The 16,374-nt window shown below is 44.2% G+C and overlaps 1 protein-coding gene across 1 annotated transcript; it reads left to right on the top strand.

Moving 5' to 3' along the window:
• The first annotated feature begins 244 nt into the window (after window positions 1-244).
• On the top strand, window positions 245-9,729 carry LOC101946611 (G-protein coupled receptor 83-like). The gene is made up of 4 exons (XM_005279524.5): window positions 245-1,271; window positions 3,267-3,392; window positions 5,786-5,919; window positions 6,474-9,729. Exons 1-4 carry the CDS (start codon window positions 891-893, stop codon window positions 7,096-7,098), a joined length of 1,266 nt encoding a protein of 421 aa, XP_005279581.2. The 5' UTR covers window positions 245-890; the 3' UTR covers window positions 7,099-9,729.
• The last annotated feature ends 6,645 nt before the right edge of the window (window positions 9,730-16,374 follow it).

Below are 16,374 nucleotides of genomic sequence, written 5' to 3'. Positions count from 1 at the left end.
GTTTTTTTCCCGGGAGAGAATAAAGACAAATCAGGAGTTTTCCTCTATCTTCGGTTGGCCCCGTTCAGGTTCTTACTCCGTGCTCGGCAGGCACCGGGGGAGTCCCGAGGGGGACCAGGGATTAACCTGGAGGCTGCCCGGAGACAGAGCGCTTCTTTGGGTCTGCGAAAGCACGGGGCTTAGCCAGGCGAGCAGCTTCCCCTCCCGCCGCGGTGTGTAGCGAGGGGCGGGGCGGGGGGAGAGTGGGAGGGGATTAAAAACACCCGCTCCAGCCACTTTGCAACGCTACAGTTGTCGCGCTCCCCCACGGCCGTCTCCGGGGCAAGTCGGGAGAGGGAGAGAGCGAGAGACCCCATTGGCTACCGCACATGCAGCATGTCATCCAGCCGGCTGCATATAACCGGGAAAGCGGGGACCACTCAGCCAGTCAATGCCCGCCGCCTCCAGTGCGGAGCGGAGGGATGCTTGCAAGGACTGACAGAAGCGGGAAGGGCTGTACTGGCCCCTGGGATCGGACGAGGTCGGGGGCGGGGGGTTCCTTCTCCAGGGCAGACGTTGCATCCAAGAAGCAGTTTGGGAGACTGAAATGTGACAGGCTAAAGGACTATGTGAAAAAGCAAGGGAGCAAGTTGCCGGGGTAGTTTGTGGGAAAGAAGCAGAAAAGCCCCCAAAGGAGCGAATCAGCCAAGCTGGAGGGAGAAACCCGGAGCCCCAAAGCCAGGAGCCGAAGTGACTTGAGACTTGGCCTTGCTTGTCGCGGTTAAACCAGCCCCAGCATGCAAGCCGGGTTCTCGCCCCGGCTCCCAATTCCGAGCTGCCCTGCCTAGCGGAGGAGGGAGCCGGAGGGGAATCGCTCCACTCCCCGGGAACTTCGCCACTGCTTCGAAGCCATGAGCAGCCACGTGTGGTTCCCCTTGCAGTACATCGCCAAACCCTACCGCCGGGCCCAGGACCGCAATGGCTCCGACTTCTTCTCTGCCCTCTACGGCTTCCCCAACCGATCCTCCTTCTTCCACGGCGACTTGGACCTGGACGACATGGGGGACTTTGACAGGGGCACCCGGTACGAAGGGGAGTCCCAGAGCCGGACGGTGAAGGCGCTGCTCATCGTGGCCTATTCGGTGATCATCGGCATCTCGCTCTTCGGCAATATCCTGGTCTGCCACGTGGTGATCAAGAACAAGAGGATGCATTCGGCTACCAGCCTCTTCATCGTCAACCTGGCCATCGCGGACATCATGATCACCCTCCTGAACACGCCGTTCACCCTGGTAAGCAGCGCGGCGCCCGCCCCAGCTCCCCGGGTCTCACTGCCTGGGGGAGCAACTCTCTGCCTTGGCCGCTGCCGCCCCGCCGGCACCTTCCCGGGAACACGCTGCCCGCTCTGCGTGCTATGGGCCGGCCCGAGCAGGCAGCAGCGCTGTGACGGGAGAGTTTATAGCGAGGTGGTCGGACGGTAACTTCGGAGAGTTAACTTGGAAAGCGAGTCCTAGTCCTGCCCCATATCCTTTACTGTCAGGTTTGCAAAATGCGTGCGTGTGTGTGAGAGAGAGAGATTGTGTGTCCGGGCTCTGGGAGAGGTGTGTGGATTGTGTTTATGATTGTGTGTGTGTGTGTGTGGCGGGGATGGGGGGTATGCAATCAGTGCCTGAACAGAGCCTGCTTCTTTTTCTTTCGGATCTCCCTCACTTTCTGTATTGTCAAGGAAATAAAATAAGTATCCCTGCGTTGCCTGCTCAGTGCTAAAGTACGTAGGGACCACGCTTAGCTCCTCCATCTCGTCCCTCTCCCTGGGCCACACAGGAATCTGTCCACCTCGTCCTGCTACACAGTCAGTCTCTCTCTCTTTCCTGCTGGAGCGAGCAGGGCGTGGCAGTCCATGCATCCCCAGCGGAGTGGATAAAGCTGTGGAGTGTGAACCTGACTTTCTTGCAGGATTCAGGGGGAGACACCGGAGTTTTACTCCTATTGTTCATCTGAGGATGAAGAAGAGGGGAAGGCTTTGCCCTGTGAAGTACACTCAGTTTTCTATGGAAACTGAATAAGCAGTGTCTGTCCTTGTTAAGGTCCCTAAGAAACAGGTTGATTTCAAAGGGAAAGGCTGGGTTTGTGCTGAGTCCGGGCCAAGTTACACAGACTGTGTAGGCTTCCCATGCTGGGGGAATATGACCCCTGAACTCCTGGGTTTGGCCTGATTGGATTTATTAGCTCTGGGATTAGATTGCCTTTGTCTTCATAATGAGATGTGGAAAGAAAGGAATAGAATGAGAGGGAAAAGTTAAAGTCCCATCTAGTCCACTGCATGCTAATGAATAATTTTCCCTTCTGTATATTCTGGAAGGCTTTGTCTAGTCTTCTTTAAATATAGCAGATAATAAAGCTTCCCCCATTTCCCCTGAGAGACTTTCACAGTCTAGTAATCTCACTATCAAAAAAACTTCCCCAATGTTCAGTCTGAACTTTAAAAAAATGTAGGACAACTAGGATGAAAGTGTAAACTCTTAGGGGAAGAATGGTGCCTTCTTTCATGTTTGTACAGCACCTAGCACATTTGGGGCATTGCTGGAAACAAGTAATAATTACAATTACCCTCCCCCACAAAAAAAAAAATCCTTGCATTGACTTTGTACCAGGCTTGAAGCAGCATAGGATTGTTATAGTGTGAATGGCAGAGTTGTTGCTCAAACACCAACAAACAAAACCTCATTGGGAATAATAGGAGGCTTCATGCACTACTTTCCATGACAGTTTGTGATGCCATGAGGAGATCATTTTCAAAATATCCACATCCCACTGACGTCAGTGTGATTAGACAAAGCATCCACATGCTGCATAAAATAACCCACAATAAGCAGTGCAATGTTAAAATCAATGAGGAAGGCAATCAGCGTTATAGTGTTATCTGCTTTCTCAACTCAGAGGGCCCAGTTCTCTTCTCGATTACAATAGTATAACTCCAGTGACTTCATACATGTATCAACAGCACGACTCCTGCTCACACAGGGCTGCGACAGATTTGTTTGTTTGCTATTTCTACACTCTCCTTCTGATCCCCTTGTGCCCTAAGCTTACCTTTCTGCAGAAATGGGTCTGGTACATCAACAAAACACTTATAAATATATTAACTATTTAATTCTCACAATAACCCTGGAAGGCAAGGTTTATTATCCTCATTTTGCATCCACCATCTGATTTTACTGATGATGCCTGTTGTTTTAATCTACATTTGACATGGCCTGTGTGTTCAAATATTGTTTGTTCTTCAGGTGCGATTCGTAAGCAGTACCTGGGTCTTCGGAAAGCTGATGTGTCACATAAGCCGGTTTGTCCAGTACTGTTCTGTCCATGTTTCTGTGCTTACCCTTGCAGCCATTGCACTGGATCGACACCAGGTATGCACCTGAATTTAAACTCTAGCAAATGTAGGGATACTTTAGAGAAAACAATCAGTATTCAACCTGTTAAAGCCCAGCACCTGGCACCCTGTGATTTCATGAGCATCTCAGCTTTTAGCTAAAAAAAAAAAAGTTCTAGGCATTAAGGTTGTGGAGAAAAGCTTGAAAACATGACCCGAGGGTGACCTGAAGGATGAAATCCCAGAAAGCAAATAAAAATAATAATAAAATTAAAAAAAAAATTTGCATGGTCTTTAAGCCACTCATGACGTTTTGTGGCCCAACTCTTGATTTTTGGGTGCGTGGAGTTGGTAACATGCAGGACTGTACCATTTTCCTGTACAAAGAAAAAAGAACAGGAATACTTGTGGCACCTCAGATACTAACAAATTTATTTGAGCATAAGCTTTCGTGGGCTACAGCCAACTTCATCGGATGCATAGAATTTTCCTGTATATTCAGCTGAAGTTGGACCCATTTTTTCCCCTACAAAGTTGTTCCCTGCAAATACTGAAAGGAAAAAAACCTCTACAGTTTTGTTGCATCAGACAACATCAGTTCAAACCTGCTCCTTTCCCTGGATGATAATATAATTTAGCATTTGACTGAATCCAGACTATTGTTTCTGACCCTAAATATTGTGCACTAGGATATGAAATTGCATAAGAGTGCACTCAGGTGTGGGTTGCCATTGTTTCTAGCGCAGTTGGAATTAATATTAACAGCTATTATTGAAAAGAAATTTCACTCGACAAATGTTACAGTTAGACGAAGCTCCAAAAGAATGACGGATCCCGCTAAGTGCTCAGATTGTCAGTCGTGTATGCCAGCTGCTGTGAGAAAATGAAAGCACTTGCTGGAAAATGGGTTTTTTTTTTAAACTGCTAATGTTTAATAAATTTCCCCATTCGGTCACCAGAAGTTCCAGCACTATAACACTCAAGAGAAAAGCATTGCGTTTCACAAGAAAGATGTTTTGAAATACCATATTTTACATATTGCACGATCAAAGATTGCAAATGGTTGGGGAAATAAGAACCAGAGCCTTAGTCTGAGTGTCGAGCTTTGCTAGCAATTCATAAATATTATTTCAACGAAGGGAGAACATGAGAACTTCCTCTAATATTGGCAGGATTTAAATAGCTCAGGAGTGAAATTGTTCAACAAAAGGAGTAAGGGGATGCAACTGAGCAAGGAAAAGTCATTTCCTGAAATGGATTTATTTTCTAATCCTGGGATGTATCAGAGTGTGGAGCAGATGCTCAAAAGAAGTGATAGGAGCCCTATTATCACTTGGGACTTCGATAATTGGAAAAAGCACTCAAGAAAATAGTGGAGGGAAGAAACCTTCATTAGCAAAGAGACGGTTGGGATGATTTAAATAGGCGTTTTTCATTGTCAGTGGTCAGTATAATAATCTATGCATTGTGTTGCTCAAAGGTCATCACTGCTGGTCTCTGAAGCTGTGTTTGTGGGTGGCACTGAGTGTGTTTCTCCACGTTGCAAGCTATTGTTCCAGTAATTTGTATTTTTATAGAACTTTACATTTCCAGGCACTGTACACCCTAAATATCCTTCTCCAAAGCCCTGTGAAGCAGGTATCACCATCCCTTCTTTACAGATGGGGAAAAATGAGGCCCAGAGAAACGAAGCGACTTGCTCTAGGGACCAGATGGAATCAGTGTCAGAGCTGGGATTATTTACAACCCTGCGCTCAGTCCACAAGATTAGGCCGCCTCAGCGGTGGAAGGCTTGCATCCGTTTTGCTTTCCAGGTCTCTACACAATGCAAAGCTATAATAGCATTTGAAAGAGTAGCAGTCAGGGTGACTTTTAGACCATAATTCTTGTGAGCTTCCTTCAGCAGCAAAAGCAACGAGCAGGAGGGTGGAAAATAAAGCAGCTGTTCCTCACCCTCTCCCCCCTTCCCCCCCCCCGATTTGTGCCAAACCATCGCCAACGCAGTCTGGGGCAAAACACAGCTCTGATGTAAATGAGGTAGGGTTCAGTGGGCCAGACCCTAAAATTGGTCCCCACGGTCATCAAATCTGCAAAAATCTCTTTCACATCAACTGAATGCCAATGTGGGCATCATTGTTACATGACCAAGTTACATTACCATCACTTACAGCTAAAGCCTGATCTGTTCCCATAGTAATTGGTGCTGACTTTGTCTGTTGTCTTTGTGAACATGTTTGCTAGCTGCTTCTAAATTCAGCAATGGGGGTGGGAGGGACGTGTCCGGTTGCTGATGCGGTACATCGCTTTTTAGAATTAATCTATGTTTTTGAACAGTTAGTCCTGTTGTTATCAGTTCAGAAGGGTTCAAATGGAGTCTTTTTAAAGCCTGCTAGGAGAAGATTTAACATGCTCTGAACTATTTGTCCTTAGGTTATAATGCACCCTTTGAAACCCCGGATGTCAATTGCTAAAGGAGGAATTTGCATCATTATAATCTGGGTTATGGCCAGCTGCTTCTCTCTGCCTCATGCCATCTACCAGAATCTAGCAAGATTTTATATTGGGTAAGATGTATAAACAGGGTGTTTTTTTAAGGAACTCCCTCAATTTAACAGCCATTAATTATAAACACACATGTTTATTTTTTTCCTGTTAGTAAAAATTAGTTGAAAATTGACAACTGGAAAAACTTTTAGTTCAAGCAGCATGTTTCCACTTTGAGTTTCTCTCCAAAGTTCAATGAAAATCAAAGGAGTCATTTTTATCTTTATTAGTCAGTTCCATCTTCATTTTCTCAGTGCAGCAGACACTGCAGAGGGAGGTTCATTTTAATTATTTCCATTAGTATTGACAGATGTACATTGGAATAGGGGTTTTGTTTTTCCGTGAAGCTTTAATAAAGTTTTTTTTTAAAGTAAATAAAAATCTACATTTTGGGTCAAATTTGAGTTGAAGTTGTTGACTTAAAGAGGCACTAATCCATGTGTCTGAATGAATTCCTCTATCTGTTTACCATATGTGCCCAGCTATCTTATAAGTATTTTATAAGGGGCCTATCCCCTTTGTACTACATGCTTATGATTGTGGAATTGACAGGTTTTCTCCTTTTGTGCTCCAGGAACAGAACTATACGAATGGTCTGTCTCCCCAGCTTCCCTCCTCCTGCTGATCTCTTCTGGAAGTACCTGGACTTGACTACTTTTGTACTCTTGTATGTCCTGCCCTTGCTTGTGATCTCCATCACCTACACAATGGTGGCCAAGAAGCTCTGGCTGAGGAATGCCATTGGAGACGTCACCATGGAGCAATACTTTGCCCATCAGAGGAAGAAGAAGATGACACTGAAGATGTTAATGGTGGTGGTGGTGGTTTTTGCTGTCTGCTGGTTCCCACTGAACTGCTACCTGGTGCTTATCTCCAGCAGGGCCATCGACAGCAACAATGCTCTGTACTTTGCTTTCCACTGGTTTGCCATGAGCAGCACCTGCTACAACCCCTTCATTTACTGCTGGCTCAATGAGAGCTTCCGCTCTGAGCTCAAGTCCCTGTTGTGTGTGTGCCGGCGAAAGAATGCAGCCCAGAGCCACGCACTGCAGTCCATCTCTCCTCCTTTCAGGCATGCCTGGGCTGAGAATTGTCATTATAAAAGGGGCAGCTGCTCTCAGAAAGCAAGAGCATCTTCCCAAAGAAACTCTGCAAAGACAGACATATCCAGTGTCCAGCCAATTGTGACAGGGAGCTAAGCCACTGAACTGACAGTTAATGGAGCTCCCTGGGTCCTGAATCCAGAAAATTGGATATTAAATTTATTTGTATTAAATTACAATCACAATCAGGAGCAACTCCACAGACTGGGTAATGGGATATAGAGCCTTTAAACTTAGGAGAAAGAAGACCTAATTATTACTATATATACTTTGGGGTGGCAGTTTATTTTATGGAGAAAATGAACAAACTAAATTCATTTAATACTTTTGATTTATTAATTTATTCAAGACTGATTCGTAACTTTTACAATTTTGGATTTGTGACCCAGGGACTTTGCCTGCTATTTGAATGGTAGGCACATCCAGTATATTACGTTTGTCACTCAAAAAGTAATCTTAAATCAAGACAATTGATTATTCTGAACTGCTTAGTGTAGTGTTTATTCCTTCACCACAGAGAATAGTGCTTCTCAATAACGTTTAAAATGATCAAATGAGAACACAAGCTAGGTGTATGCAAAATACACCGAGAATAAAACAAATACAGTTCCTTTGGTCATAAAGATTATTCGTAGCTGCAACAAAATACAAATGAAAATTTACCTTGCAATCTCTGATCAAGCAAAAGTGTCTCCAGTGAGGTAATTTATAAGAATTAAGGAACCGATGAAACTGACTCCTATCTATAGGCGCACACAGTTTAATATGTGCTCTCAAGATTAAACACATGCAAATAAAACTTCTAGGTCTCAGTACAGGACTTTGTAAAAGGAAATTGTTTAAGAGGATTTCTCAATTTTTCTACTCTGCCAGGTTTTTCTGTTCTCCACACACAAAAAATATTAATTTTTGTTCAAAAGTTCATAGCATATTTCATTTTATGAGGCCTTTCATACCTACAACCACTAAATCGCCTATTTGACTCTAACACAGGTTAGTAGTGAGTCAAAGGCATTGCCTTTCAACAGCTTTTCACTGGCCTATGTGAAATGAGCTGGTGATCTCAGTAAAGCTCCCAATGGATAGACGTCCACACCACAGAGTCTACCACTGCAATTGGCAATCTTGGCAGATTCAGCGGAGAGCCCAGGTACTGAAAGGGCTATGGAGTCTAAACTCCCTATCTCACCCTTCTAGATTATGGTTGAAGTGCTTTTACCAAGGTGTCTGTGAAGAATATCGAGGAATTTACATTTCTGTTATCCAATTTGTACCTGCTCTTTGGATAAATATCAGACTTTACAGCCTCCAGGGCTATATCAATCTAGCACTTCTCACCTCTATCAATTTGCTAAGGAAACCAATACTGTGGTTTATTATTATCAGTAATTGGAGTTTTTCCTAAATCAGCTTAAAATTATTTACAGGTATAGCTTTAATATTTTGATTTTTATAAAGGTGTATCTGAACTATTCATAGCTTGGCTAGTAAGCTTCAGAGGTGGGCCTTTGACTGTCATTCAAATGTCACTTTCCACAATTAGGGACTCTTCCAGCATAGGAAACATGACAACTGCTAGCACTTTAACAATTGCTGAACAAAGCATGATGCTTCGCAAGAAGCCAGATGGTAACCACATTTAAAAAAAAATCATTTTTTGAATTAAGAGATAAATGTGAAGGTTTTTCATACCTGCTGACAAACAGAAATGGTGGAATTAAATGGTGTTGAAGTCATTCATAAACTCAGACATGAACTCATGCTTATATAAAAAAAACCCCACTAACTTATGCTACAGCAGTGGCCCCAAACACTGCAGCTTACACTAGTGATACTATTGTGCTTGTGACTTATTATAGTGTTTTTTCATTTAGGGGAGTGTGTCTGAAAATACAATACATAGATAGGAAGTTTCAGAACACTCAGGAGAGCATCTAGACAACTGATGGACCAAATTCATCCTGATGTATAGAGCTGCAATTTCTACTGAAGTCAATGGGCACTATGCCTACTTATGCTAGGGCTGAATTTGGCTCAATAATGGTAAATATCAATGGGCATCATGTGAGCATATCACCATGCGTAGCTGTAGTAAGAGGAGGCCCTGAGACATAAACCCTTGTGTCAGAGGCCTGGTATGAGGCCTAAGGCCTGAACTAAAGTAATGGTCAAGACTTTGCTAACATAAAGCAAAATTAATCTGTGAGCCAGAGGCAGGCCCTGCTCACAGAAGCCGGCAAGGAAAGGGCTGATGCTGCAAAAAGAGACATATCTAAAAGGTACTGGACACCAGATATCAGAATATTTGCATACTTGTACATTCCACACACAAGGAACAAGCTGACCCATTCCAATGACAGGGCCAAAAGGGTAATATGATGGATAGAGTTGTTTTGTTCAAACCAACATGTACAAGGTGAGAGGCAGCACCTTACTACGTAGAGGGGTTGTACCTTGCTGCGTAGAGGGGTTGCACCTCAATACGTCAGAAGTGATGTGTAACTTGTTTGTACCTGTGTATAAGAATGCATCCCTGAGTGGATATCTTTGTCCAGCCTAGGGGGCAGTGGAAAGTCCCGCCACTGACCGAGCTGAGTCCATTGTCAGGGAGCACATAAGTACTGGCTAGCTGCACCTTAGCAGCACCTTGGACTTTGTTTGCCACTGAAAGCTGGAGATTGTGTTTCTCTTCGACAATAAATCTGGCCGACGTGCCTTCGTACCTTACTAGAGTCTGTGGTCATTGGGGGTTCTCTCGGGGTCTGCTGTGTCAGCTATCTGCACAGAGCTGGGGCAGCACACAGAGGAAACATGCACGCAGCCGATTGATATCAACATTGAACAGAGCAGAGCACCACACCGGTAGCATCTGACAACAGTAGCTTTGAAAAATTACCCCAGAAATGAGTGTTAACACTTTTCACTTCCTTACAATAAATCAGCAGTTCTCTCACATCAGTTTTACACTGATGGAACTATTGATTTCAACACATCCTCTCAGATTACATTGGCATGAGAGGAGCATTAGATTCATATATATACTACTGAGTTATATTTCTATCCGAAATATGAAAATAATAATTACATTTCACCTTATTAACCAAAGGCGTAACTGTAATATACATTGAGCCAGATCCTCGGCTGGTGTAATTCAGCATTGTTCCACTGAATTCAATTTATCACAGCCAATTTATCCCAGCTGAGCATCTGGGCCCACTGTTAAATTGGGTGAAGAATTTTAGAGAGGTTTTTAAAGTGGAAATCAAAGTACTTTGCTATTGAAACAGACTGGGATTATGTAACCTGGTAATTCATTGGTCATTAATAAAGCAACCAGGAAACCCAGGAACAACTAGGTTGTGTCATTCATGCCTCCTCTGATCCATTGCAGGTAGGAGGGCAATTGTGGCTATGGGGAAGGACCAAAAATATACCAGATAAAAGGAAATATTGATGTCATGTTCCTTAAGATATCAAAAGCCCATTGTCATTTTTATCACAAATTCCTTTAATAAACTTTCTGTTCCTCTTGTATTATTAATGACTGTACTCTGCCTTAACTACTCAGGGCCTTTTCCATCCCACATTTGCCCACAGAATATTATACAGGAAGATGTGACCATAGAACTGAAGGTAATTCAAGAAATCAAATCTTTTTACAAAGATTAAGTATGTGACACTCTAAAACCTTTTATTCACCTAGATGAAAGGTGTGGAAAAGAGTGATTTATATGGACTTTTGTGTGCCTGCTTTCTTAATGAGTAAACTCTCTGACAAGCAGATGTATGTAAACAGAGTACAAATCAGTTTGCACAAGGGATGTAAATAATTTACTCTTTCATTTTAATTTGTTATATATAAGTGGTAGCATAAACCTGACGTTAATACTAGTTTACACAATTTTACTGGCTGGATTTGCATTGTTGTGTAAATGGCATGTGCCTTTTAACTAAGGGGTTGAAAAATTAATACATCCAAGTTGTGTGGTGTTAAAAACCAGAGAATGACATTGTTCTGGACACTAGTTTACTGAAACATTTTCATCTCAGTGCTGGGTTCTTTTAAAAATGTGAAAAATCCTCATCTTTTTACACTGGAAAGATTTTGATGCAGTTAATTATGTCAGTTTGCACATCCAGCACAATTGTTTCACCAGACTTCTGTAAAACTGCCGGCAGTGATTCCTACATGATATCCAACTCACTTGGATAAGTTTGAGCTGCGGTGAATCAGGAGAACACAAAGTTTATTACCACACCTTGTTACATTCAAGTCATTGGGACTGATGAAGTACAGTAACTTCTCACTTAACGTTGTAGTTATGTTCCTGAAAAATGCGACCTTAAGCGAAACGATGTTAAGCGAACCCAATTTCCCCATAAGAATTAATGTAAATGAGGGGATTAGGTTCTAGGGAAATTTTTTTCACCAGACAAAAGACTATATATATATATATATAGACACACACACACACACACAGAGTGTAAGTGATGATGATTGTGAAGCTTGGTTGAGGTGGAGGAGTCAGAGGGTGGGATATTTCCCTTACTGCTAAATGATGAACTAGCAATTGGCTGAGCCCTCCAGGGTTAACTCTCTCACTCTACAAGGCAGCAGGAATGGAGGGAGATATGGGCATTTCCCCTTTAAGTACACTGCCTTGTTAATTAGATCAGCTTGCTGAGACTGCAGCTGCTGCAAGCTCCCTCCGTCCTGAGCGGTGGTGTGTCCCCCTGCTCTATGGAAGATGGGGTAAACGGGGTGCAGGAGCAGGGGGGAGGGGAACACCCTGACAGCCCCCCTCTTTCTTCCCTCCCCCATGCACAGCAAGCAGGAGTCTCGGGGAGCAGCTCCAAGGCAGAGGGCAGGAGCAGCACATGGCAGTAGGGGGAGGGACAGCTGAATTGCAGGCAGCTGCTGCACAGGGAACTTAGGGGAGCGGGGAGCTAATAGGGGGGCTGCCGGTCCACCCTGGTTCCAAGCCCCCACCAGCTAGTTGCAACAGGCTGCTCTTCCTGCAAGCAGTAGACAAAGCAGGCGGCTGCCAAACAATGTTAGAAGGGAGCATTGCACAACTTTAAATGAGCATGTTCCTTTACTGATCAGGAACATAACAACAAAACAATGTTAACCGGGATGACTTTAAGTGAGGAGTTACTGTAAATTAAAGTTTGTAGGGGCCAGTCCTTAGCTTGGAAACTGCAGGTCCAAAAAGTTCCAACTGCCTCAATTTATTTTTAGTTCTTCCTTTTTAGACATAATGCCCCTTGTTTAAGGACAGGTTAACTAAACTGGAGACACACTTGTTTGCTAACAATATGAAGCTCAGTGAAAAGTCAAAAAATCCAAACACTGAAATGTTCTGCAAATGCCATGTGAAAAAAAATCACATCCAAGAAAGGAGATACTTAGGTGAAAACAAACAAATAAAAGACGTAAACCAAAGCTTCATCTGCACTGGCTAAAGGACATTCCAATCCCACTGATTTGCTTACTATACATGTTCACATAGTATATGGAATAAGCAGAGCAGGGCAACAGTGCTGGCACAGTGCTCATCATTATGGTACGTATTTTCTTAGCTACAGTCTTAGTTTTGATCTCTTAGATATTACAGAAATACATTATAGCGGGGATCGGCAGGGTAAGCCCCCTGGCGGGCCGGGCCAGTTTGTTTACCTGCAGCATCCGCAGGTTCAGCTGATCGCAGCTCCCACTGGCCGCGGTTTGTCGTTCCAGGCCAATGGGGGCTGTGGGAAGTGGCGTGGGCCAAGGGATGTGCTGGCCGCGGCTTCCCACAGCTCCCATTGGCCTGGGACGGTGAACCGCAACCAGTGGGAGCTGTGATCGTCCGAATCTGCAGACGTGGCAGGTAAACAAACCAGCCCGGCCTGCCAGGGAGCTTACCCTGGTGGGTTGCATGCCATAAGTTGCCGATCCCTGCATTATAGGAAAGAATATATTTCACATCATATCTCTGGCTAACGCACGCATGTAATGTACACCTACTCTTAGCAGGTAACATCTCATTAAGTGGCAGTTTGTTCAAGGGGTTGAATACATTTGTTTTTACATTAATTTTCTAACTTCACATCTCTGACACTAGGAACCCCTTAATGCCTACCAGCAAAGGTTTCATAGTTCTATCAGCAACTCCTATCAAGGCTGAAAAACTTCACTACACCTAACTCATTGCTGTCATAGTATTTATCTTTAAAGAATGTTGTGTGAGATATCAAATGAAAGTCAGTGACACACCGGTCATCCATTGTGAAATGTATGTATTAACTGTAACTCCTCTTTCCTCCCTGGGTGACTCGGGAGCAGGCAACACTCACCTGGATGCCTGATGTTGTTGACCATTAAAGGAGATCCTGAGTATCCCAGTGGTGATGTTGGATAGGTGGGGATCCTCTATCCATCCCTCTACTGCAGTCCCTTTACTCCTAAAAGAAGTTAAAATTGGCAGTGCCTCCACCTCGCTGGGCCCTGTACACACTCAATGGCGTGCCTTGGGAACCTCCAAGAATAAACCTATTCTAATAAATTAATTATAATAATTATTATTCTGTGGCATGGGTGTAACTCAAAAATACCAAATATAAACAATATACATCCAATATACTTAAATTAGAGTTAACACACCTTTACTTAACAATTTAAAGAAACGGTATAACAGACTAAGATGAAATGTCATTACTAATTTAAATCCACAGGGGGCAGTTGAATAAAATCGATTAACGAATATAGTATACAGTATAAACGAAACTTATCTAACTGGCATTTACCCCATCCCGGAGCATACACTCCTCTGGATTTCAGAGTCCTAGGAGCTTGCGTGGGCGCGCTTGGAGATCTGCAGCTGGAGACAGTGCTCTGTTGGTTCCGTGTATCAGTCCATCCCAGGAAACAAGCTGCACAACCCCTCTGATGATTGGAGCTGTCCCCACCAAAGGTCAGCAGCTCTGGGTCCTGGTTCGATGGGAAGATCACTCTGCCTCTCCTCAGACTCAGTCTCTCTGCTGTGCCCCTTCCCTTGCAAGTACTTTCCCAAACAAGAGCGGGGGTTACTCACAGTCCTTCACAGCAGGCCCACCTCAGTCAGCTCTAGACACAGCAACAGTCTCTACCCTAGCTCCAAGGAAGCCACCAACAGTCTCTGAGGCTCCCTGCTCGATCAAAGCCCCAGCTGGCTCTCAGCAGCAGCGTCTGGCTTCCTAACAGCAGCCTATGATATGGCCAGAGCTCCACAGTAGCAATCTCACTCCTCTTCCCAAAATGGACTTCCCCCCTGCTCTCCCTGCACGGACTGGAAGAGGAAGTCTCTCACTCTTTCCCCCAGGCTTCATGGGAGTTGTAGTCGCTAAGGCTAGATTGCAGCACACAGGCTTTTCCTTTGGACCACTCCCAATAAAGTTCAGAGGCCCCTCTAGTAAAGGGTGCCTACATTCTCCCCCCACCAGAAAAATCCTTAATGTCCCCATTAAGGAACCAGAACAAAGAAGAAAAACAGATTAATTTACAATATAATACATACATTCTTAATTCCTACGGCTAGATAGAGTAACATACAATGCAGGGTAAAGTATCGGCCCACTGGAATAGGCACAATTTAGGCATCTAGCCTGAGGTGAGCACCACCATGAAAAACACCTGAGCTTATCCTTAGAGAATACATATTCTCATTTGGACTCCACATGTGCTGAAAGATTTTAAAATACATCCACCCCACTATGTACGGTGGGGATGGACACCTCACTGCTCACTCTAACCACATCATATGTTAACTGCTGAGAGGGCCTGACTTCTCTCTGGGACCTCCTTAAGGGCTGTACCATCCCTTCTTTCTCCTCTACAGGAGGTGTTAATAAAGCTCTGTCAGATTCGGCATCCAACACAGAATTATCCGTTGTAGAAGGAGTAACATCTGTAGCAACCTTGTTCCCTACACTTGAAGACCCTAACAGGAGGGCAAAGATGTATGCACATCTTTCCCCACAGGAAAGAATGGAAGAGCTTCAGGGTTTAAAAGGGGCGTTCTAGTTGAGCTTTCAGGTGACAGTACAACAGACCCAGGAGACATATCTGAGGGTTCATGATACATAGATATATAGTCAGGGTAAACCTCCTCAGAATCAGTCTCTGATGGGGGACCAATTACGTCCATCATGGTAGCAGGGACTGGCACAGGATTAGCACCACCTATGGAGTTGGGGGAGGAACTCTCGGACGTCAGAGCTCTCCTCTGGTTAGATGATCTGGGTAGAGGGATAGGCTCGATATCTGATGGAGCATCCATTCTGATGTTGCCCCAGTGGAAGTAAGTGGTTTCCATGTAAAATCTTTAATGGGCTGCCATTCTTTTCAGGCTTTAGTGGATGTACAGGTAACCTGGACGTTTGATTCTCCACAATGTAGGGCTGCGAATTCCAATGGTTTGCAAATTTATGTTTTCCAGGAGCCCAAGATTTTTTTATAAGAACATGATCACCGGCTTGCAGATCACAGTATCGCACCTTCTGGTCATAACAGCCTTTATTGCCCCGGTTCATCTTATCAGATGCTGCCTGAGCAAGTTGATAATCAGCGCACAAGTCTTTTTTTTTAAATTAGCCACATACTGGAGATAAGCCTGGTGGGAAGACCCATCCACTGAAACCCCAAAACAGAGGTCAGCTGGTAATCGTGCTTCACGTACAAACGTTAGGAAATACGGCAAATACCCAGTGGCCTCATTTTGGGTACAGTTGTAAGCATGCACAAGATGGCTAACATGCTGGCTCCATCTAGATTTCTATTTGGTATTCAAGGTTCCCAGCATATTAAGATGGGTCCTATTAAATTGTTCAGGCTGTGGGTTTCCCTGTGGATGATAAGATGTTGTTTTAGATTTTTTTTTTATACCTAGCATAGTCAGAAGTTCCTGAATTAATCGACTCTCAAAGTCCCGTCCTTGATTGGAGTGCATCCACTTGGGCAGCCCATAATGCACAAAGTACTTCTCCCAAAGAGTTTTAGCAACAGTAGAAGCTTTTTGATCTTTAGTGGGAAAGGACTGTGTATACCTTGTGAAATGATCAGTTACGACTAGCACATTACAAGTATTTCTGTTATCGGGTTCAATTGTGAGAAAATCCATACAGACCAAATCCATAGGGCCTTCACTGTGAAGATGAAACAGTGGAGCAGCTCTCATGGGTAGAGTCTTCTGTTGTATATACCAGGCACAGGTCATACAATACTGCTCAACATCAGTCTTCATCCTTGGCCAGTGGAATCGGTCTCATACAAGCCCATAGGTCTTACCAAACCCAAGATCCTGTGGGCAGCATGTAAAGCAGGGGTCGGCAACCTTTCAGAAGTGGTGTGCC

The sequence above is a fragment of the Chrysemys picta genome, chromosome 9, assembly GCF_011386835.1.
Source record: "Chrysemys picta bellii isolate R12L10 chromosome 9, ASM1138683v2, whole genome shotgun sequence".
NCBI lineage: Eukaryota > Metazoa > Chordata > Testudines > Emydidae > Chrysemys > Chrysemys picta.
The sequence above is the reverse complement of the archived record's forward strand: the minus strand, read 5'-3'. Positions and strand labels throughout refer to the sequence as shown.

Coding starts and splice junctions, on each gene's coding strand:
- LOC101946611 (XM_005279524.5), top strand. CDS start 891: ATGAGCAGCCACGTGTGGTTCCCCTTGCAGTACATCGCCAAACCCTAC. Junction 1,272..3,266: donor TGAACACGCCGTTCACCCTG/GTAAGCAGCGCG, acceptor TTTGTTCTTCAG/GTGCGATTCGTAAGCAGTAC. Junction 5,920..6,473: donor CTAGCAAGATTTTATATTGG/GTAAGATGTATA, acceptor TTTGTGCTCCAG/GAACAGAACTATACGAATGG.